Below are 24,627 nucleotides of genomic sequence, written 5' to 3'. Positions count from 1 at the left end.
CATGTTGAATCTCCATCAGTGCTGAGTGACACAGGAAATTGTGCTTGAGACTCTCGCGGAAGTTGTTTAGGAGTACCAGCTTGGTTCTTCTACAGAACCACGGATGAATGTTTTTCTTTGATATCTCTGCACCTACATAACCATAATATGTCAGAAGAACCAAAGAAAGTTTTGATGAATTTGTTTGACATCTCTGTCTCTACAGAATCACACCTCAGTAGAAGCAAAAGAATTGGTTGGGAATCTTGGATATCTCTGCAGCTACAGAACCATGTACCTCAGTAGAAGCAAAGAAATTTTGAGAAATTTATTTGATATCTCTGCAGCTATGTAGCCATACCTAAGTAGAAGCAAAGGAATTGGCAGGGTATGTATTTGATATCTCTGCAGCTACTGCAAAAGCTGTTATTTTCCATACTCAGTAGATGGAAAAAAAAAACAACTGAGAAATTCATTTGATATCTGTGCCGCTATGCTGCCATACCTCAGTAGAAGCAAAGGAATTGGTGGGAAATGTACAGTATTTGGTATCTGTGCAGCTATAGAGCCACACCTCAGTAGGTTTAAAAAAAAAAGGTCATAAAGCATAAAAGTACATGTTGCGTGCAGTGAATGACAAGTGCCTATCATGATGTTTTGCATCTTGCTGTGTCTTTAAAACAACCTACTTAGGACGGGGGTGGCACTTTGCTGAAAATCTTCATAGAGTTCTTTCCCAAGTGCATTCTAGAATACCAATCTCTTCCGAAGTCATAAATTTGCATATCTTCCTAGGATTCATCCTTACTTGCATATTTTCCTAAGTTTCTTCCTATGTTTAGGAAAAAAGTTAGGAAGAAAGTTAGGAACAAACTTAGGAAAATTTTCATACCATCACTTAGGATATAATCCTGACTTTAAGAAAAAAAAAATGTGTCTGGGAAGAATTTCAGAATACCACCCCAATTGAACAAAATGGTACTAGTCTTGTAAAACTTGGACATGAACTCATATACCAAGACTATTTTGCAGTCCAACATATGTTTTCGCAGAAAAGTAATATTGGTAATGAGCGATTCAAAAGTATTTCAAGAGTACAAGAGAGAGAGAATAGAATTGCTGAAGTTGTGTATGATGGAAACCAGTAGTGAATAGCTGTAAAAACTTGGACATGATTTTGTAAACTTACAAAATTTTGCAGCTCAGTATATGCTTTTTGAGAACAGTAATAGTGATGATCATAAGCACATCCAAGTATTTCAAGAGTACAAGTGAGAGAGTAGAATGTCTGAAGTTTTGTGTGATGGAAACCAGTAGTGAATAGCTGTAATAACTCCACATCCACAACCCTCCTCCCCCCCCCCCAAAAAAAAAAACCCAACAACAACAACAACAAACAAACAAACAAGGGAGAGAGAGAGAGAGAGAGATGAGAAGGAAATATCAAAATGAAAAATATGTGTTTATGACAAGAAACATTATGCCAATGATTTATTATTCCCTGATCACTTCAAGTATTTCGATGTTCGCTTTATATTCCTCTGCCACAGGGCAGGGATGCTTGAAGATTAGCATTCACTGATGCTGTGCTTTGTCTGTGTATAAATGCGTGGAATGTGTGACATTATCATTTTCTCCTTTTTTTCTCTTCATTTATGCTCTCTGGCAATTTAGGGGAGGGGTGTCTCAGTATTTTTTGTTGAAATGTTAGCATCTCAAGTGAGCATGGCTATCTTTATTTGAAAGCATAGGTCCTTAGCACATGATATTGAGTAGTTAATTGAAAAGATAAGATTGTTTCTGTGGAATCATACCAATTTCTAAGATTGACAGAAGAATGAAATTCAACTCCAAGGAACAATTCCTTGCTCTGATAGCATAAGGGATTTTCCACCCAAAAGTTGACATGGTACTATCGATTCCAAAGTTGATTAATACATTGCTTGCTCTGTTCAAGAGTCCACATGAAATTGAAGGGATTTGGAAGAGGGGAATGGTACATACATCATATACATTGCCAGTCTGACCGGGCCTTATATATACAGTAAGAAATGGTGGGTGTGGAAAGGGATGGGGTTGGAGAACCTTTGAGCTAAAAATCCTCCTATTAGGTGTTCAGCTGAGTTGAATTAAAGCATTTAGAGCTAGAACTCTGTGGTTTCCGCTAAGTGGTACTCAAGGTCAGGATATATTTCAGCACCTGACAGAGTGCTAGAATCTACTCATGTTCCAAGTTCAACTCCCCTACCCCTTCCATTATTCACTTTGGATTGTGACAGAAGAGAATGGAGGTAAATAAGCTACAGGTGTATGAAATGATGCTGTGGTATATAAAGCCCATCCACATTGGCAACATCCCAACAAAGAGAGGGGGAAAAAATGGGGGGGGGGGGGGTAATTTACTAAATACAAGGGAAGAAAAAACTTGTTTAGAGAATAAACTTGGGAGTTTTCCTCCCCTAAGAAACTTTCACTTTTTTTTGGGGGGGGGGGGGGGTTGGCATGGTGTCTCATGTGTGCAACTTGTTACTGCACTGTGTGGTATCTCCAGGCAGGTGAAGAATGTGAATTATGATGTAAACTCATGTGCTTGCATAATATGCAGTAAGAACTGAGGAGAGTCATATGACAAAACTTTTTGTTTGTTTGTTTGTTTGTTTGTTAATGAGTGGTGAGTATTATCTTAAAAGAGCAGCAAACGATTGTGAACAGAGGTAGGAATTCTCCCTATCGCATATAGCTCTTTGACTTTTTTAAAAACCTTTTAACGCGCTATGTGTAAATGTACACTTTTATGCACATTGAATGCAGAAGTACTAGCTAGCATTCATAGATTGTATCAAATTCTGTCTTATAATCTTGCGATTGATAGAGTTATTTTCTAATCTGTAACTTTGCATTTGATAAATAGGATTCTTTTGCAAAGCAGCCCAATGCTGGGCCAATGATGCCAAACAACAAAATTATGGAATATATCCATAGATGAAGGGCATGACATGGGTGAAGTTCCCAACAGACAAAGTTCAGCGGAGAGCGTGGAAAAATGTGCTTTGCAGGAAGGACCACTTCGACCTGAAGTCAAATTCGCGTATTTGTTCGAGACATTTCCAGAAGGAAATGTGCAATCAAAGATCCTACACTACGTACGATCATTGGTACAATTTTCCAGAACCACGAAACTGGAAGTCCCAAAAGCGATCGATCAGATATCGGTATCGCTTGGTGATATAGCTTGATATCGGCTATAATGTGATAGGAGAATTCAAGAAGCTGCAGGTAATTTTTTTTTTTTTTTTTAGTTCAAAGGGGAACTTCGGAATGTGTAGATAGATGTATTCGCCAAACCACTTTCAACAAAAGTCTTGAAAAATCCTGGAAGTTTCTCTGCTAATGGACACACCCTATCAATCACTTGAGAGATGGTTCTTATTTGTCAAGGCTACTGTAAAACGAATGTTCGCGTGCATTTTAATTTCACAAATTTCGCAAAGCCAAGATTCGCACAAATGAATGTTCTTGTCTACACTATACGCATTGAATGTTAGAGGCAACTTGCGTAAATTTCATGCTGCAAAAAAGGCCATCAGCTCCAATCCGCAAAAATTTCATTCTGCGAAAATATCATGTTTTACAATATACAGTGCAGTAGAAGGAAGACATTGGATTAGAAATGTATATGACTAATAGACATTGAACAGTTGTTAGTCTGTGGATACTGGGAAGCACAGAAAGACAGTGACAGAGAACAAATTCTTTCCTGTTAAAGGATGCAAGCAACAAAAGGAAAACAGGAATATGCCCAGAGTAATGAGATGACATGAAATTTCAACAAGTATAGGGCCTACACATGATTTGTTTTTGTTTGTTTGTTTGTTTGTTAGGTGATCCGAGTATACTCTCGGATCACCTTCTGTATCTGTAGGGATTCTTTCTTCTTCTTCTTTTCTTTATTTCTTCTCCTCAAATGTTGTGCAGCTCAACTCAAAAAGTCCTTCGCCTATCACTTTCAAACTTATACCATATCATGTCCTAGGGATGACAGATCTAATGTATCATTGTGATCAGTCAACCATGACGTCATTATGATGTCATCTGAAATCACGTTCACATTTGTATCTCATTAATGGAATGGAATTTCTCAATGAAATTTACATATCATATAGTTCAAGTCAAGTTCTATTGATTCATAGCATAAAATTTGATCATGTTCATAATAAATGAGCGCGTACGCGCGCGTTGAAATTTTAACATTCTCCAATCGAGCTCAAATTGTTTTGCACAAGTTTCAGGTCATTTGGAGCATTTAATAAAAAATCGACGGACGTGTACATGCGCCCGCATATACGCACGTACAGCTCGTATGCAATAGAAATTTCCCATTTTTTCACATGAATCACACGTCTAAGATATCAAGAAATAATTTTACCAAGTTTCAAGTCAATTCAACTCAATATGACGTCATACGGGCCGTCAAGTGAAATTCCGCGCGCGCGTCAATGGTGATATACAGTGCAAAATGCCAAAAAACTGCCAATTTTGAACACGACTTTACTCGTCAGGATGGACGGTGACCCCCCATTTTCTTTACATATTTGAAAGCTGATGAGTTGTACATGTCATTTCATGGGTTGACGATGCTGGAAAAATGATTAAAGATATCCGATTTCTCAATGAAATAAAAAAGGCAAATTTTCAAAATGACATCAAATTTCAATTTATTCGAGCGTATCTCACTCATCCTTTGCCGATTTTTACCCAGATTTCAGTATGTTGTAGCTTATTGAATGATCTTTCAGGATTGTAATCACAAAATTTTGATTGGAAGACGTAATCACCTCGTAAAAATGGATTGAAAGTAACCTCGTCAAATTTGACAAGTTTACGTGTTATCTCTATGGGAGTGCAGTTTTTTTTTTGGAAATGAAAATGACATGACTGTCTTTATCGAGCACTAGCTCACTTACCCTTCGGTGAATTTCTCCAGATTTTAATATGTTGCAGCTGAGACTTTGGGCTATCTAATGTGTGCCATCCGTTTTTCATACGACGTCAGGATCACGTCGAGAAACTTGGTTGAAATTAGCACTTGGCTTCGATGTAGCATCATTTTGCTTAATACACAGAGCCTATGGGGATGAAATAGCTCAGTGGATAGCAGCCCCGGTGCTACGGTGCAATTAACTCACTGATAAGAGGCCAAAGCTTTTGAATTCTTAACGGTCATCGAAGCGCTGTGCGGAGGGAAGGACAAAAAATCTCGAAAGTTCACCTCCTCGTATCTCCCTTATTTTACCACAAATCCCTTGAAACTTCACACTATATCAATATGAATATATCATCCTTCATATGAATTTTGGGCGAAAACGCTGATGTATCTTTCGAGATATGTGTATTTTTCTGCTTGAGTCGACTGTGGGAAAGGGTTACGATTTTTTCCCGACACAAGTCTGCGCCTGCATGAATATGCATTTGATCAACATATTACTAGTCTGTATACACCAGACTCACTACCTGCGAAGTCTCGTGTTTGTGCAATTAGTAGTTAGGTAAAAATAAGAGCAAAAAGACAACCAACTTTAAGAGAAGATACTGGACATGCACAACTAGATCATCCTCCTGCGCATGCGTTTTCTACTGGTGAGTGCACGCTTAGCCAATCAGCGGTGTCAGGCTCGGCGCAATGCGACAGAGGTCGATTTTCGGTCAGCAGGGTGGTGAGTGGGCAAGAGAGGAACCCTGCTTTGTGCTTCAACTGTTTCAAGCAGCACAAAAACCAATACATCGGACTGCGTATTCCTTACGCCATGGATTTTACGTGGGTCACAAGTGACAGTGATCTCGATTTTTTCCAGACATAGCTGTGCGCCAAATGATACAGAAAAGATATTTGGAGAGCAGCATGGATATACTACCATAAGTCATATACCGAAGTTTCATTTTTGTGCAATGAAGGAAAATGTGAGAAAATAACACTTGTTTTGAGACAAATTTTCTGTTTTGGAAGCTAAGTTTCGACATTATTTTCACACGTTTATCCTCAATAAAACCCAAAATAACTAACATTACGAGTTAGAGAATAGTTTCTTCTTCAGTTTGCTGTATAGATTTAATCATTTGATGGCTTTGAGGTGAGATATTGCGATTGTCCTGCAACACTTCCCCAGCGGTTTTACGCACACAAGCTGTCTACTTTTTGCAACTGAGGCTTCGAGGTCATAAGCTTTTGGCGAGTTAATTGCACCCTAGCGCCGCGCCTGGATAGCGCATTCGACTTTTAATCTAAAGGTCCCGGGTTCGAGGCTCACCCCTGCCAATTCTTTTGATTTTTTAAAACACTTTTTTCTTCTTTTTCTTCAGTGAGTCTTATTCTCCCTTCCTAACTTTATCTTATTCTGATCTTTTTTATGCTTCTCCTTCAAATTTCTTTCTTTATTTTTCTTTCTTTCTTCCACTTTCTGTGCAATAGATCAACAACAACAATGGCTATCAACCCCATATTTTGCACATTATTGTTTAGTTCATGTCACGAACATCATTTCATGAAATAATAACAACTACTTTCTCCGACACCATCTTGGGTAGGTAAATTAGGGTCAAAGGTCAAAAGTGTTAAATCCTGTATCTCCGTGAATAATGTCTTATCTTTCCCACATTTTGCACACGTAAGGACCTTATTGCAAGAATCATTTCACAAAATAACTTTTTGCTCAGATGCCATCTTGGCTGTGTTAAGTGGGATCAAAGGTCAAATATACTTACTTTATTCTGTAACCTCATTAGTGTATTATGGTTTCACAGCCATGTTTGCACACATGGGCTTCGATAGATGGATCATTTTGTAAAGACAACGCTTTGGTCGGACGCCATTTTGCCTGTGCAACTGAGGTTCAAAGGTCAAATATTCTTATGTTGTGTCTTGCTTACTAAATGCTCAATTGGGGGCCAAATTTTGTACATAAATGGACCAAGGTGCCGGGATCATTTCATAAAACAACGACTTTTGACTCAGATGCCATCTTGCCTGTGCGAGGTATATAGGGTTAAGGGTCAAGACTACCTTGTCCTTTGTCTTGGTAATTACATGCCTATCACTCCCATATTTTGCAACCATTTAACCCATGGCATATGGATAGTTTTGTGAAATACTTTCTAATCAGATGCCATCTCAGCTGTCTAAAGTAGAGTCAAAGATCAAACAAATTTCGTCTTGCATTTGGTAAATACATTGCATATATGCACCATATTTTGAACAGATATGGACCTTGTCAAGAAGATCATTTCAGAAGATAATGGCTTTTTCCTCAAACGCCATCTTGTAATATCAAAATGAAGTTCATTTTGTCTCTTTGTTACATGATGTGCCCTTTCCATTTCAAATCTGTAGAGATGAAAGGTTTGATTCCCTTTTCTTCAATGAGAATCACAGAATCATTTGTACATCGGATCACCTAATTTTTCAGTCTTGACAAATTCTCGAATCTAGTTTTTCTTCTTTTTTTACCAGGCTTACCCTGTATTGCAAGTCCTAGACCTAACAAGACTGTTCTTGGTGCTGTCCCATGTTTAATGTTCTAGTGACATCAGAAAATTTGTCAATCTCATGTTATAAAGAGACAATTGTAAATAGGGCCTATGTAGTATATAGGCCTACTGTACTATCTCCAATTTCCACTCTACTAGGTAAACAACCCACTATATGACTAAGGTGAAAGTTTGGGAATCCAATATGTTTGAAATTCCCATGATAGTGATAATTTTTTTTTTTTTGGCAGATTGTGTGGGTTGTTTTTTTTTTTTCATTTCCTTCCTGTTTTTGTGTTAGTTATCACAAATCTATTCCTGGTTGCCTCGGAAATATGGGTCTGCATGGGTCATTGGAATAAGCTAAAATGTGGCTTGGAGTGGAGCTGTGCTTCTGACCTCACTCCTTTTTTAGAGTGCTTTAAAGGTATTATCTACCATTTGCAGATGAAGCAAAAACCAGCTTTAGTGCTTCAAAATATTTCTGACATGATAGTCAGGGATAGAAACAACCAGTGTAAAAAGTTAATCAGTATAATCAATATTAAGTGTTGTTAAATATACAAATGTGAACAATAGTTGTAATAAGAATTATTTCTGGAATAAACCACCACAGTTATGGTTTATTATGAAGAATAGTGATTCTCCTTATATTCAAGACTTTATTGCAAAATTTTAATAAGGTTGGATGTTTTGAAATACGACTGACCTATACGCATATATGCATCAAATGTGACAACTCAGACATTTTTAAATCACTGCTCCCAGTGGTAAACAATACCTTTAAATCCCTCATCTTCCAATCCATCTACCCCCCCCCCCCCATCATCCCAACACACATCAAGGTCAGAGTTATAAGCTTGAATACAAATGGCAATCAAAGCTATGTGTAGTCTTGTTTGCATCTTTTGAATAGATGGCATGGTATTATATTTCTCAACTCTGAATTTCCTTATATGTTGTGTTTGATGGTAGTATGGGCATTATAGCGCTACACAATTTCTGTGATTGTGCCTTTCAAATGCAATGTGATACCACCCTGCACATCAGCAAAATGTTCTATAAAAGACAGTCATGAAATGTGTTGATCTCTGAACCGGGCCACCAGGTATTCATGTGATCATTATATAGAGCAAATACTGTAAAACAAGGAATGTCCGCGTGCATTTTAATTTCGCAAATTTCACGAGTTCAACATTCACGAATTAAAATGCACGCAAAAGTTCTTGCCTACACAATATGCATTGGATGCCAGTGGTAAGTCGTGAAAATTTCATGCTGCAAGAAAAGCCATCGGCTCCAATTCGCGAAATTTTCATGCTGCGAGTATAATTGTGTTTTACAGTAAATTGATTCTACTAGTATGAGAAGGGTGTAGGCCTTTGTGTGAGCTTTGGCTTGATGTGTTTCAATGGTGGAGCTCCATGTTTGATGATGTTGTGAAGTCTCAAATCCCACTTTGTTGATATCATGAACAAGACTTGCTCTGATCTGGCTGATCCTAGCAACAGTTTATGCATGCCACTTGAAACTGTGAAGAGTTTTTCCAAGTTTTCCACATCCATTTGAAAGATTTGGATGTGTTTGTGCAAAAATCTGCCCACAATATCATTCTTTCAGGAGGAGAACATTCCAAGGTTTGAGCCTAAAGGGGAACCGGGTGTCCCCTCCTGAAATAAACTTCTTCTTTTTTTCATTATTGTATGTGATAGGTGAGAGGGGGTCAAGTTTGCCCCACTTCATCAAGTTTGGGGTGCAACCTCTGGCCTCATTCTGTCTGCCAAAATTCTTGCAGTTCCTCAGAGGAAACTGGCAAATGTTTCTGTTTTTCTCCTGTTATTACCTTAATCCCTCCCTGTTAAAGTCTACCCCCTCCCTTCTTCCCCCCTTTTGATCTTTCTTTTCATTGAAGTACTGAAAGGCCCGAATTCACGAAGGTGGTACAAATGAAACCATGGTTTAAACCACGGGCAAAAACCATGGTGCGCAAAGTGTCGCACGGAATATTTCGTTACGAAATTGGTAATTTCGTCGACAAAATGACCGTTTCGTTCACTTTCGTGAATTCGGGCCAAAGTGTTTATATTTGAAATGCCTCTTATCTTCTGAAGATCACCAAGTAGAAGATGATAGCAAGAACTGGACAATATATTTCTGTCCATTTCCTTGGCCCAAACTTCACATATTTTATATTGATTTTTTTTTTTTCTGTATACAGTAGTTATTGTGCATTGAACATCATTCTCAGTCATTTTCATATGAAACCACTTTTCAGTAATGGTATTAAGGGAAACTAAAACCCAAAGAGAAATGTGGATTTGGTGAAAGCAGCGACATTAGTAGAACACATTAGTGAAAGTTTTAGGACACTATTAGAGGTTATGATGTCATGTGTGGACAACAATGTGAAGAAAATATGAAGGGAATGCCACAAAAATTCACTTTTCTAGCATAATGAAAGAGCACTTGACTTCAGAAAGCAGGGGGAATAATTGCTACCCTTAACATATGTTAGTTATCATTACTATCAAGTTGATGTAATGTGTAATTTTCATGAAAAATGAATTTTTGTGGAATTCCCTTTATATTTTCATTATATTGTTGTCCACCTATGACATCATAACCTCTAGTAGTCTCTTCATCTAGCGGTTCCTACACCAAAACTTTGAAAATTCATAACTTTTGCATTGATTGTGCGATATTTCTCAAACTTTCACTGATGTATTCTACTATGTTGCTGCTTTCACTCAATCCACATTTCTGTTTGGGTTTTGGCTTCCTTTAAACTTCAGAACTTTATTGACATCATCATACCCCCAACATGCCAGCACATGCACACACTGTGCCTAAGCACTTAAACCACCTCCCACTTTCTCATTCTTTCACAAATCTGCAGCCTTCTTCTCTTTCTACTTGTATTTTTAAAAAGATTTTTTTCTTTGTATTTTAAGCACAATCCCTTGTGATATGCATTGTCTGGAAAATAACTTGAAGTTGAAGAATCAAGTCTATGGGGGTGGGGGATGGATGGCCAATATTTATTTGAATCAACCCCAGACAATAGGAACCATATGTGGAGTCAGCTCTTCTGCCCTCCCCCCCCCCCTTTTCTTAATTCTCTCCGCCCCCCCCCCCCCCCCAAAAAAAGGATGAGGGTTAGCCTTTATCAAGGCCCTCTCTCAATATTAAGTGTGAAAAAGAAGCAAGCAAAGGATAAGCATAAGTTGGAGTCAAGCTACTAGTGAGAAGCAAAGCCCCAGAGGAAGGGGCTAAAAAGAACAAAGTCTTTGAATTTAATTACCAAATTCTGCTGCAAGCATTTGGTAGTGAAAATAAGAACCAAGCAGCAGAATTCTGGTTAGTGTAACATGATCAATTTTGCACTAACAGCTAATGGATGAATCTGGTATGTCCATTGCTGATGCAACATCTGAATCTTTCTGTTTTATAGGAGTCATGAAATATAACACAAAATAACTGAAACAGGTTATGCATAGTGTTCAGCTCATTTTGCATGTGGTTGCCGGATGCTACTGAAAAACCAGCTTAAGGACTACTTCAGGGTAGGTCTATATTATACATGTAGGCCTACGTTGTTAAGTATGAAGCCATTTGTAGAACTGATGATCTCTGTATATCGCATTGTCAGATACAAAACAAGTTTGTATTAAATATATCCATCTCTTTCTTTTCCCACTTGTGTGTGTGTGTGTACATATTTTCAGCTCAGTGATACTCCTTTCATCATGAAACTACTTGATTCATCTTAATGGGAGGTTAATCCCCCCCCCCCCCCCCAATGCAGTGTGCCCATTATTGTAGATTGGTTTATTTCAAAACTGGGTCAATGACTTTCACTTTCTCAATGTCCTTCCTGATCAATTGTCCTTTGTATGACCTCCCCTCCCCCCCCCCCCCAAAAAAAAAAAAAAACCATGGTGTTTTGTATGGCAGTGATCTGAATACAAATGTAGACGAAAAAGTGAAAATGCTAATTGTGCCATGTAATGAAGGCATTCCTGTTTGCTGTCTTTTCATGATGACACAAAAACATGAAGTGATTTGAGTTTTATGTAAGGTGTGTTCTGTCTCAGTGTACAATCAGCATGTGTCGCTCGGTCTCTATTCCAAGCTATCTCGTATAATATCTCATCTGGAACAAAAGGGAAGCACCACTATAACACCCAGCCTTGTTCATAGGAGATATATCCTTGGTAATACAATTTCAATACTCAGTAACCAAACCACTGGACCTTAAAATGTAGAATATTACTTTACAGTCATTACATAAAATAAATGACAAAATGAAAATTTAAAAAAATTGAATAAAACAGACAGAAGAGCATGACTGCACAAAAAGCAAAATGTCACCACCATCTCGCAGAATACATGATAAAAGCATAGGCCTTACATATATGCAATTGTTCAAAACTACTTTCTAGGATGTTTGCATTTTCCTTCCTATTCAGCAGCCATTCTTTGAAGTCTCTTATACATGTATCTTATCCACTATCCAGAGATATATTATCCAAAGGAGCGTGTATAAATCACACTCACAATTTGCTAGCTGAACAAATCAAATGATTTCGGAATCAAGTATACAAAGACAATGAGTGATCACCAAAGTATACCCAAAATACAATGTACAGCATAGAGCTCTGCATGTTATACAAGGGACTAAAAGGCACTGAATATATTCAATATGAAAGCCTTTATTGGTTCCCCGCAGGGAACACAGAATGAAGAATCTGGTAATGCCTGAATAGGTCATGCATCACAATGGGCAGGAAACATTATGTGGAAACCATCAGTGATAATCATCTCAAGCTCATTAATGCTGTCTGTTTCATGCCTCATTAATATGTTATTAGTATAGATTAAGCAGGCTGTATTATAAATGTAAAGCTTCCAGTCCAGGGCCTCCTCATAAAAGCTTTCAACCTTTGAGTCTCCCCCCCCTTTTTTTTTTGAGGGGGGATGGTGGTTAGTTTATTATTTTTGATCATCTTGTAGAGTTTTCAGTTCTATTAAATGATGGTTTTAGTATGTATAGTTTGCATTCTGAAATGGAGTCGCCACCGTGTTCAAGAACGTCTTTAAAAGCCATCAATTAAAAGAATCTATACCAATCAAGTTGTCAAAAGCCTTGATAAGCTGACATTTTGATGTTTTATCTATTTTAATGGATCTCGAGAAATGAAGTGGATTTTTACTGGGAAATCCATCTATATCTCTGAGCCATGTTGTGTTTATGTGTAGCCATCAGAAATATTATGACACAAACCTACTTTTTAGGGTCAGTAGAATTGTTAGCCTAAAATGGAGAAAAGGAGGTGTTTGAAAAAAAATAGAACAACAACAAGAGTTATTAAAATTGTTGTAGCAATCCTATACTTATATAAGACTTATTCCTGTGTATGTATGTGTGTGTGTGTGTGGGGGGGGGGGGGTGGTATTTGTGCGTGTCTGTGTTGACCAGTAATTAATCATAGGCACATTGCTGGTCCCACACACCTATATCTTTGTATGGACATTTTAGTGAAGAATCTGCAATACCTAGGCCTACTTGTTGATGCCAGAGAAAGTCATTGGCAGTGCACTCCTAAACTTTTACAGCAAACTGTAAGATTATTTATGTCAAACCTCAGCTTCCACTGGCTGAACTGCTGCAAAACGAGGAAATTTTTGCGTGAATGAAACTTCAGTGAATTTTTAAGGGAGCCAAAATTTGGAAAAGTCAAATGCATGCAAACATTTTATTTTTTTTTTGTCTATACAATGCATTGAATGCAAGGGGCAATTCGCGAAAGTGCATGCTGCAAAAAAAGGCTGTTGGTTTCAATTCGCAAAAGTTTCATGCCGTTGATGTTTCTGGTTTTCCAGTAGATGGTGGCTTGATCTGACAGTAGAGGATATTGTGGGTCTGAATTTAGAGACTATTAATGTAGAGGTCACCCAGCCTATTGTTGCAATCCCCCATATAAGCTTTTGATATTTGCTTGTGTTTATGTTTAATAGGGGTATAACATTTTATTGAGGTATTAGAAGCTCATCAGTGGAGGGATTAGGAGTATTTCTGGTCATTTCAAGTTCATATGTTTGGGAGGCTTTTCCTTCTAATCCATCAAGCAAATTAGATTTGGATTTCACTCAAAAGGGGATCAAACTCTCTGTAGCCACATGAAGATGTAGGGAATTAACCCAAATGTATAAATGAAGAGAATTTTATCATACTGATACAAAGTATGCAGTTACAGATGTTTATATGGTGTTACTTTCCAATAAATTAAATTCCCTGCTAATGGACCAAGTGGAATAAAAAAGCAATCAGTCTGGGACTTGAACCTGTCACCTACTCTGTTATGTCAGCTACCAACAGTTCATCCAGTTCTTGGCAGTACCATAATAAAGTAAGAACAAATACCCGATACCATACTTCTTTTGTATTCTTATTCATAATCACCGTATGTTCTTTGTCTAACCCCATAAAGTGACACATAAAATGGAGTTGTGTAGTTTATCCTCCATGGTTTATGACATAATTAATACAGTCCACTCCTGTTATAACGAACACGGTTATAACGAAAATTCTGGTTACAAGAAAGTAAAAATTAAGGCCGTAACATTATCTGCTCTATATGTTTTTGTTGTTTATCTGTTCGGCTATAATGAAATTTCGATATAACGAAAGAAAACTGCAGATCTCAAGGACTTCGTTATAATAAAAGTCCACTGTAAATGCATACATTTTGTACATCTACATGTAGTACTGTACGGCCCATTTCTGGTTGGAAAAGCTGTGCATCCTAACAGAGAATCAAATGTTTCCACAAATGTGCATTGTAGTCCCATCCCCCCCCCCCCCCCCTGACATACAATGGAAAATAAAAGTTTATACGAATTTAATGTTGAAATCTGGATAATTTGCTTAGTGCAGTGTGTGTGTGCAGAGCACACAAATAAAAAAAAAGAAACAGTGCAGAATACATTCTAGATAATTTTCTTAATCCATGATCCAAAATGTTGTGCTAATCCTTGGATAAGGAGGCTTAGGGTCATGCTCTGGCCAGTCATTGTTTAAGCATGCCAGTATGGAGATTTAGTGTACACGCTTACAGTCACATGAGTGTTTTTGTGTTTGTTATGTGTGAATGAAGATGCCTAAAATTGAGTTTTGTATCACAACCCCCCCGCCCCCCGCAAAAAAAAAGCACAAAAAAGTAACAATAGTTCTTGTGTATACATGGGTTTTACATGCTTAAAACCAGGCTCTGTGGTTGCCTGACAGTAGAGTTCATAAGTCAGAAAATTAAACATAAGTCCGTGAGTGCTCAATTCTGATTGGCTGATACCTGACTTACAATTGATTTTCTGACTAACATTTGATTGCATCTTTCTGTTCAACAGAGCCCAGGGTCATGAAAAGGCATGCAATGAATTTCTGATTTTTATCGTCAAACGATGCTTATTAAAATTGATAAGAGTGTTATCATCAGTGATTTATAAAGCAAGGTCTGAAAGAGCACATGACACAGGGAGCAATTTCCAATTTCTGTGGTATTATGCCCCTCTGCTACTCACCTGATGATTGTGTAAGTATCTCATACATTTGATTGGGAAGTCACATGACCTTACCCCTCAAAATGATGGTATTTCTATTAAATAAGCATGGCATGAAAATGATGTGAGCTTGTAATGTAACATTGATAATGACTATAATAATAGTAATGATGATTATGATTGTTAAAATACAGTGTGATGATAGTCACAATGACAACATCATTGGCAGTAAGATGACAATAAGGTGAAGAAAAAGAATGATTGATGATAACAATTATCGTTACTTTAACCCATTGAGCGTAGTCCCCAATTAACTTGAGCAGGTGTCTATGGGAAATGCGTGTTGTAGCAAAATCAGTCCATCCTCAACGTGTTAAAGTTGATTGTGGTAATGATGATGATAGAAAAAAAAAATTATGTGACAAAAGCAGCGGTGGATACAGGGGGGAGCACACTGGGCCCAAACCTCCATTTACTTTTAGTTAAAACAGAGGGAAATAAAAAAGAAATGGGGAGGGGAGGTGCATGCGCGCCCCTTTAATTTTGTAAAGGCGCCCCCTCTTTACGGAATTCCTGGATCCGCCCCTGGACAAAAGTAAACTTTCAGTAGTTCTAGTGCTGAGAAGAAAAAGGGAGAGGACAATCTCTGCAGTAAATAGGGGGAAAATGAAAGAATTTTGAGTGAGATAATATGGTGTGAAGAAATATTTGTGATATGTGAATATATTGTTTACTCACTGCCCTGTAGGTGCATGGCTTCTATGCTTTGCTTCCCCCTTTTTCAACCAATTATCATCTGATTATTAATTTACCTTTGAATATCAACCACAAAAATACCTGGTAGAGATCCCTGTAGATGATAGATATATGGTGATTACTCTGTGCAGGCTACCATGAAAAGGGATATGTTCTTACAACTTGGGCATATATATATCACAAATAATGAGAGTCATTATATTCCTTTTATTTTTGTGGATTTTTATTTATTATTATTTGTTGTTGTTGCTGTTGGAGGGGGGAATGGGGGTTGTACTTGTAGTATTAGGGAAAGGTACCATGTGGCCATATACACCATTTAGCTGTAGGTCCATTTTATATAATTTATTTGTATACAAATGTAATATAAACTTAGTTTATAAGGGGATGTATATATCACAAATTGAAGTGGACATATTGTGTAATTCACTGCATTGAGAAATTCATATTTTTTCAGCTCTTTTCTTTTTTTATTTTGCTGAACTACTTAAGTTGACAATCGCGTATTAGCCCATAGATTTTCTTTGATACCGTGCGTATCAACTTCCTCGAGGCGTACGGTTTATATGATGTGTATTTGAAAGCATTAATGTACATTTAAATATCTATGTGCTTGAGTGTACAGTTGTGTATGTATGTATGTGTGTGTGTGTGTTTGTGTGTGTGTGCATGCATGTGTGTCCATACAACTGAGAAGAGCATCATAATGGGAAATTGATTCTTTTTCTATTTTTGTTTTTTGGCATTTGTTTCTGTTGTATCTGCTAGCATTTTCATGTGATGCAGTAAATTCTATCTGTTTTCATGTATCATCTCGATAGGAGTGAAGAACATTTATATTGAAAAAAAAATTAAAGATTCCTTCACTGTCAAATATGTGATAATGACCATGTTTTTTGTGTGTGGAGGAGGGGAATGAGGGGGGGGGGGAGGGCTTTTGCTATAAGAGTAAGAGTCAGCCGAACGCTATACCCACCCTGCCTACAATTACTGAGACGTTTCTGCTCATGCATGCTGTAGGTCTTGATTATGATTATAAGGGGCTTGTGAATTCCCTCAGGTTCTGGGTTGTGACAGTTTATGATCCTACGTGATCCATCAATGATCGATCTTTTATTAGGAGGAAGAAGAAGATTGGTGTGACATTCACATGGTACTGAGTTCATTTCCAGTATAAGGGGAAGAAAGAGAGACAGACAGACAGATGGATAGACAGACAGACAGACAGACAGAGAAAGAAAGAATTTAGAAAAAAAAATGAGGAGAGAGGGGAAAAAGATACAAATTAGAGGACAACTGATGTAGAGACTTTGACCCTTGTTAATACTGTAAGAATTGAATTAGAGGGTATGAAAATCATTTTACATATTTCATATATTCATGAGACTTTCTAGATACTTGGTAGTTCGTAGAGGATGAAATGTTCATGATTACAGGCAACTTCCATTATAATGAAGTCATTGGATCAGAATGTTTTTGGTTTTTTTTGCATTATAGTGACATATTGTTAAAACCAAACAGCAAAGTACATAAAGAGGTATAGATGATAATAAGTTTGGAATGTGAACTTCTATTTCTTTTTAACATGATTTTCATTCTAACCATGATCGTAATAACAGGCTTGCACTGTACTAAAATAAAACCATGCAAATATTATTGCTTCTCATGCATTGTATGTTCCACTTATTAATGTCTTCTTTGCAGAAATGAAAACACAGGAAATTCATCATACCTGGCCAAGCACACACACACACACACACACACACACACACACACACACACACTTACACACACATACACACACGCAAAAAAAAAATACTCTTGCGAAAACACTTTAACAGTAGGCCTGTTGTTTTGAATCAGTAACAATGAAAGGAGTCTGTTGTTATTCTTTCAACAGGCTTGATATATGGCAACACAAAACGATGGGACTGATTTGATTCTGAGTAAAATCTGTAGGTCAGGGGTCAAAGGTAGAGGTCTACACCTATAAATTATTGTTTGCATGGGAGACTTGGCAAGTTGGTCCATAAATGAAAATTACATTTTTTTTTTCACTGGTTGGATGTTTGTTGGGAAGAGGCAAATCTGTAAAAGATTTTAGAACATAGCAAAAATGTTTGTGTTCTGCAAGAAAACAAAGATTTGGTATTCCCCTGTGTTGCTCAACAAAGAAGGGAGAATCATTCAGTATCATTCCTTCGCAGAAAGTCCATGATAATCGCACACAGATAAACAAAAGCAGAAATTGTCCCCCAAGCTATTCCTCAAACCTGGTATGGTTTTAGAAGAAAGGTTTTAGACTTATGATTATTATGAATTTTGAAAGTGATGTGTTTAAGAATGGCCAGAAATGACAACAGTGCATTCATCGATATCTGATATCTGTATGCGGATTCTAGCATTTCCTAAATGGCAGACAGAGTAGGGAAATGGCTTCCGAGCAGTCAAGGAGAAAAAGAGTATGGGTGTATTATAAATGCCGAGTATGTGTTGTTTGTGTGTGCATATTTGTTTACGGTTTTCTCATCCATGTGCAGCGCTTGGTATTCACCAGGGAACAATAGGGCAATGCATGATTGAACAGACTCTGTGCATGATGCAACTTTAATAACCATGTGAGCTGCAGTCTCATGTCTGCAGTTGTTTTCCTAGTCATGAGTTCACAGAGCACTGTACAGCAGTATGTTTTTTCACGGCATGAAAATTTCACGAATTGGAGCCGACAGCCCTGTTTTTTTTTGCGGCATGAAATTTTCGTGATTTGTCACTGGCATTCAATGCATAAAGTGTAGACAAGAACTATGTGTGCATTAGTTTTAATTTCACAAATATTGGTTTTCACGAGATTGGTGAAATTAAAATGCACATGAACAGTGTGAAAGTCTCTTGAGAATAAGACAAGAATTCTGGTCAAATACCTCTGCTCCTCCCCCCCCCCCCCCTCTCCCTCTCTCTCTCTCTCTCACTCAGATTTATGTTGCGTTACTCCCAGCCTGCAAGATGCTTTCCTCTACCAATATAATATTCAGAATTGCATTGTTTTTAAGCTATGACACGAAACTCTGTCATTTTTTCTTCTCTCCCATTCTCTTTCTTCCTATCTCTCTTGATCTCTATCTGACTGACTTTAATGCCTTTGAATTGTATTTTCTCTCCCTACATTTTTTTTTCTTGTATATTTGCAGGAGTCACATGACACCACTAATGATTGCATCACAACACGGCCACGCCCGAGTGGTGGAGAAGCTGCTAGCCTGTGGAGCAACAGTGGACTACACGGACAACAGGAGATGGACAGTAAGACAAGAATGGGATATAAAACAGAGTTGGTCATTGGGTCAGTCAACATCTTTGGCAAAGGCAGCTGGGGTCCATTTCATGAGAGCTATATGAGACTTTTTGCTCATGAGTATAAGAGACTTCATGAAATGGATTTTACTTCTCTTTGAAAGTCTCTCATAGCTACATATGAGCAACTTTGGCCATTCTGAGATTTATGTAAAGACTTTTATGTAATGACTTTATGAAACGGACCCCTAGTGAAATGAAGGATGAGTTAACTAGAGATTGTAATTTGTCATCACTGACAAATTAAGGTGATCCGATTTCTTTTTTAATCAATGATTCGAATCGTGATAGTGCAAAGTCTCAGCTACAACATACTAAAATCTGAGAGAAATTCACCGAAGCATAAGTAAGATAGTGCTCGATAAAGAGAGTCATGTCAATTTTCACATCTAAAAAAATTCCCTCCCATAGAGATAACACGTCATAGCGAAAATAGAAAAAGAAGTACATATGACCTTTGACCCCACTTTGCACAGACAAGATGGCATCTGAGCAAAAAAGTGGTTATTTTATGAAATGATCCCTGTAACATGGTCTTTACGTGTGCAAAATATGGGAAAGATAGGACAGGTATTCACCAAGATACAGGATGAAACATCTATGACCTTTGACCCTAATTTACATACCCAAGATGGCGTCTGATCAAGTCGTTGTTATTTTATGAAATAATGTTCGTGACATGAACTAAATATGTGCAAAATATGGTGGTGATAGGGTATGTTTTTCTTGAGTTATTGCACATAACGTTGCAAAAAGAAAGAAATATTTCATTACATCGAAGATAAACTTTAATTTCAAGTAAGTTTTTTGACGTGATCCCGACATCGTATGAAAAAATGAAGGACACACTTACGATAGCCCAAAGTCTCAGCTACAACGTATTAAAATCTGGGAAAAATTCACCGAAGCATAAGTGAGCTAGTGCTCGAAAAAGATAGTCATGTCAATTTTCACTTCCAGAAAAACTGCTCTCCCATAGAGATAACACGTAAACTGGTCAAATTTTACAAGGATACTTTCAATCCATTTTTACGAGGTGATGACGTCATCCAATCAAAAATTTGTAATAATAAATATGAAAGAACATTAAATAAGCTACAACATACTGAAAGTTAGATGAAAATCGGCAAAGGATAAGTGAGATACGCTCGAGTGAACTTGAATTTTGATGACGTCATTTTGAAAATTTACTTTTTTTACTTTTTTAAGAAATCTGATATCTTTTAATCATTTTTTCAGTATCGCCAACCCATGAAATGATATGTACAACTCATCAGCTTTCAAAATATGTAAAGAAAATGGGGGGTCACCGTCCATCCTGACGAGTAAAATCGGATTTAAAATTGGCGGTTTTTTGGCATTGTTGCACTGTATATCGCCATTGACGCGCGCGCGGAATTTCAACTTTGACGGGCCCGTATGACGTCATATTGAGTCGGATTGACTTGAAACTTGGTAGAAACATTCTTTGACATTTCAGACATCCGATACGTGTGAAAAAACGGGAAATTTCTATTGCATATGAGCTGTGCGTTCGTATATGCGTGCGCGCGTACGCGTCCGTCGATTTTTTCTGAAATACTCCAAATGACCTGAAACGTGTGCAAAACAATTTTGAGTTCGATTGGAGCATGTTAAAATTTCAACGCGCGCGTACGCGCTCGTTTACTATGAACGTGACTGAATTTTATGAAATATATCAATAGAGCTTGACTTGAACTATATGATATGTAAATTTCATTGAGAAAATCCATTCCATTAATGAGATACGAATGTGAACGTGTTTTCAGATAATGACGTCATAGTGACGTCATGGTTGACTGATCACAGTGATACATTAGATCTGTCGTCCTTATGACGTGATACATATATGGTATCAGTTTAGAAGTGATAGGTGAATGACTTTTTGAGTTAACCTCTGCACAACATTTGAGGAGAAAGAAATAAAGAAGAAGAAGAAAGAATCCGTACAGATACAATAGGTGATCCGAGAGGATACTCGGATCACCTAAAAATATGCCGCCCTCTACCTTAGAGAATCTAAAGTGCTGCAACCTCTTTGTAAATAAAAACAAAATCACAAACAATAAACTGACATTACCAAACATTACCAAAGATTGTGATACTGCAAAAATACTACAGTAGTTTGCTTAGAGTCAAGCAAAGTGGAAGTGGAACACTTGCTCTACAGCTTGTGCTTGTTCAAGTGAAATAACTGATAAAAATGTTTCCATTGGAAAAAGAAGTTAAATTCAGCACAAACAACTTCTAAAATGGACAGAGTGTTTTGAAGTTTAACATTGCAGTGAGCTGTAAAAAGTTTTGGTAAATATAGAGTGATTAAAATCATTGTTTGGTATTGTTGCTGTTGACTTTTAGATGGTCAGAAAATAGTGGAATATCACTTCACACTCAAATTTTTGCTAACACTCTGCAGTGAGAGCAAAGGCCACTGAAACAAAGTAAATTGTTAAAAGTAACACTCAAATACTTGAAAAAGGAAGTGGCTGGTATTTGTGATTTGAAACCAAAAAAAAACACGTCCTGGCTATATCCTGCATATCCCTTGTGGTAGAGAAAGAAATTTCTTATTGGCAGTACAAGCATGAAGTGTATATTCAGTTCTGTGGGAGACCTTGTGTATTTTACCTTGTATTTAGGAGGGGAAAATATATATTTATAACCCTCAAAATTGTGTGCTGCTTACCTTGGCTGCCTTTTTATGAAAATGTTTTTCATGAGCTTTTCTTTCTGCCAAAAACAAATTGAAACAAAAAACAAAAAAAAAAAGAGTTCCATTTTTTCAAATAGCTGTGACAGAAAGGACCCTGTGTTTTGTTAACCTCATGTTTCAGCATTAGCATTGCCTCTTTTATCTGACATTTTCTCATGCCATTATGTCCTATCAGAAGTGAATGAGTGCACATTGCAAAATAAAGAAGGATAAAGCAGTATATAAACCATTATAACGATGCAAATATAACACACTGTGGCAGATACCGCAATGTAGTTCTTCCCAAATGATATTGTTCAAATAAGTGCGATGCATAGTGCTATTAAAATAGCCATCAAATCATTTTCTGGAACAAGTATTCTCCTGAATTGACTTTAGTTTAACACATCAGCATTTTTGGGAAAGACAGATACAGTGCATTTGGAATTATAGTCAGTGTGAACAAATAGAATAGAACTGTGTATCTGGGAAGTAATCCTATACTAAACTCCGTGATAAGCAGGAGCTGATGCCTTCTTTGTATGAGTGCAGTGTAAATACAGTTTTAATTAATTTGATCTATGAATGGCATGTTGAGAATGATGAAATATTTGCTCCATGCCTTTATAGTGAAATTATGCACATCATTCCCTTGAGGAGTCTACAATTCTTGTAGACTCGTGTTTATGTTCTGCCAAGCTTCCTGTGGAAAGTGGGTAAAAGTTCAAGCTGTGTATAAATACTGAGAGTGATACAGGAATATATGCACAAGAGCATATAAGTAGCATGATAATATGACAACAGTAAAGTTATCCTTATGTGTCTTATTTCAATGTACATATCTTCACTTGTACCAACTTAAGTGCTAGTATATTCATTCCCATTCTCTTTTTCCAGGCGTTGTTCTATGCGGCGGAGTCAGGTCACAGGCGCGTTGTCGAACTGCTTCTGGGCAGCCGGGCCGACCCCACAAAGTGGTGCAGCGACGGGAAGGCGGCTGATATTGCCTACGAGAAAGGTCACAAAGAGGTGAGTGGCAGCCAGCTATATAGGTTGAGGGAGAGAGGCCAACAACGCTTACACATGGGAAGGGGTACCAAGAGGTATTTTGAGTGGCAGCAACCTGTTGGTCCATGGTAGGGTCTCGGGCAATTGCCCCCTGGGCAATTACCCCGTCCCTTCCCCTGACCCTAACCCTAATCCTAATCCTAACCCTAACCCAAAATCTACATCCAAAACCTAACCCTAACCCTAACCCTAATCTTTACTCTAACCTTATCACTAACCAGTATTTAGCCGGGGGTAATTGCCCTTGGGGGGAAGGGGGGGGGGGGGGGTTGATTGCCACTGTTGCCCAAATACAAGAATAAGCAACCAGAGATATGCATTTAGTGGCTGCAACCTCACGGTCAGTGGCAATCCAGCAATGCTTTCACATGAGAAGGGTTAACAAGCGGTCTATCAATGGTGGCCACCTGTTGGTACAGTAGGTGGCTGCTACCTGTCTATAGTAAGATGCTCTGCTCTGTGACAACTCAGGCAGTTGTTATGGAAAAGTCCCCATTTTTACCCCATCCTCCTCTGCAAAGGACTTATAGGTACAGAGGAGTGAACAGCCTTCGCAGGGAGTGGCAGGGAAGTTGAGAAGGGTTAGTGAAGCAACATAAAACTGACGGGGATGGTAGGAGATGAGACAGCAAGTAAACAAGAAACAAACAACTTGTATAAATCTTTACAACTAAAATACGCTCTAGCAGATAGTTGTTGCATCTTTCTTTTTGTATTTTGTTTTTCCAGTCAGTAATCTCTACAAGGAAACACAAATTAAAGATAAACCACAAACCAAGTAGACATAAACTTGCTTGTCCTGTGACAGACAGAGATAAAATGTGTACATGGATATAGACAAACAAATTATTTACCTAAAAGCTGGAAACAGGCATTTACAGACTTATTTTCAGAAAAATGCCATAACTCTTCTCAATGTGCAGGTGTCCATTTGACTCCTGTCTTTCAGCACAGCAATATATTTACATATCTGACATTTGACAGTCACTGTACTTTGGTAGTCAGAATTGCCAAAATTGAAATTAAAGGGATCTTATAGTTTTGATTAAGACCTAACTTCATGTTTCTAATACTTGGTGAGATAACGAGAAACCTCGTATGAAATATGAAAGAGCATGTACATACATTGTAATTCCGATGGGAATTCATTATTTATTTGATGATGGTCTGAGAATGGCTGATATCCAAAGTACAGCAATCCTAATAATTACAAATTACTAAACTAATTACTATTGCTTTCTTTTAGTTTGTTATTAGATGCCTGTGCCATTCCATAATTGATTTTCGTTAAATAAACGTTGAATTCCTCTTAGAATGGTATGCTCTGCACTATTTCGTTAGTGGTTTCTTGGTGTTTTGCAAAAAGTTAAAAGCCCTATCCTCATCTCCACCAATACTATACCATCCCTTTTTAAGGTCTCAGTAGCAGAAAAAAACATAATAGTCCCCAAACTGCCTTAAAACTTTCAACATTTCTGTCAAAAGAAGCCATGGACAGCCCTTACAAAAAGCTCATGTTGGGGGGAAAAAAAAAAAAAAAAAAGGTTGTTGACCTATGGAGGTGCAGGAGAGCGTGTGGGCTTGAGTGAGTCACTGAACAAACTGTGATGGTGATGCTGAGATGTGTTCACACTCGAACATCCTTCTTGGCGGGTGATTGAGATGTCAGCACCACTGAT

General features: G+C 37.7%; 1 protein-coding gene across 1 annotated transcript in view; it reads left to right on the top strand.

The window, feature by feature from the left end:
• Window positions 1-24,627, top strand: part of LOC140237973 (ankyrin repeat, SAM and basic leucine zipper domain-containing protein 1-like) — an 81,388-nt gene that overhangs the window by 39,698 nt on the left and 17,063 nt on the right. The window contains exons 5-6 of the mRNA XM_072317906.1: window positions 19,005-19,116; window positions 22,778-22,909. Of these exons, the coding sequence (XP_072174007.1) occupies window positions 19,005-19,116; window positions 22,778-22,909 (244 nt within the window). The remainder of the gene's footprint in view (window positions 1-19,004; window positions 19,117-22,777; window positions 22,910-24,627) is intronic.

The sequence above is a fragment of the Diadema setosum genome, chromosome 2 (assembly GCF_964275005.1).
Source record: "Diadema setosum chromosome 2, eeDiaSeto1, whole genome shotgun sequence".
In the NCBI taxonomy this organism is placed as follows: Eukaryota; Metazoa; Echinodermata; class Echinoidea; order Diadematoida; family Diadematidae; genus Diadema; species Diadema setosum.
Note: the sequence above shows the minus strand (reverse complement) of the source record. Positions and strands in the feature narration are given on the sequence as shown.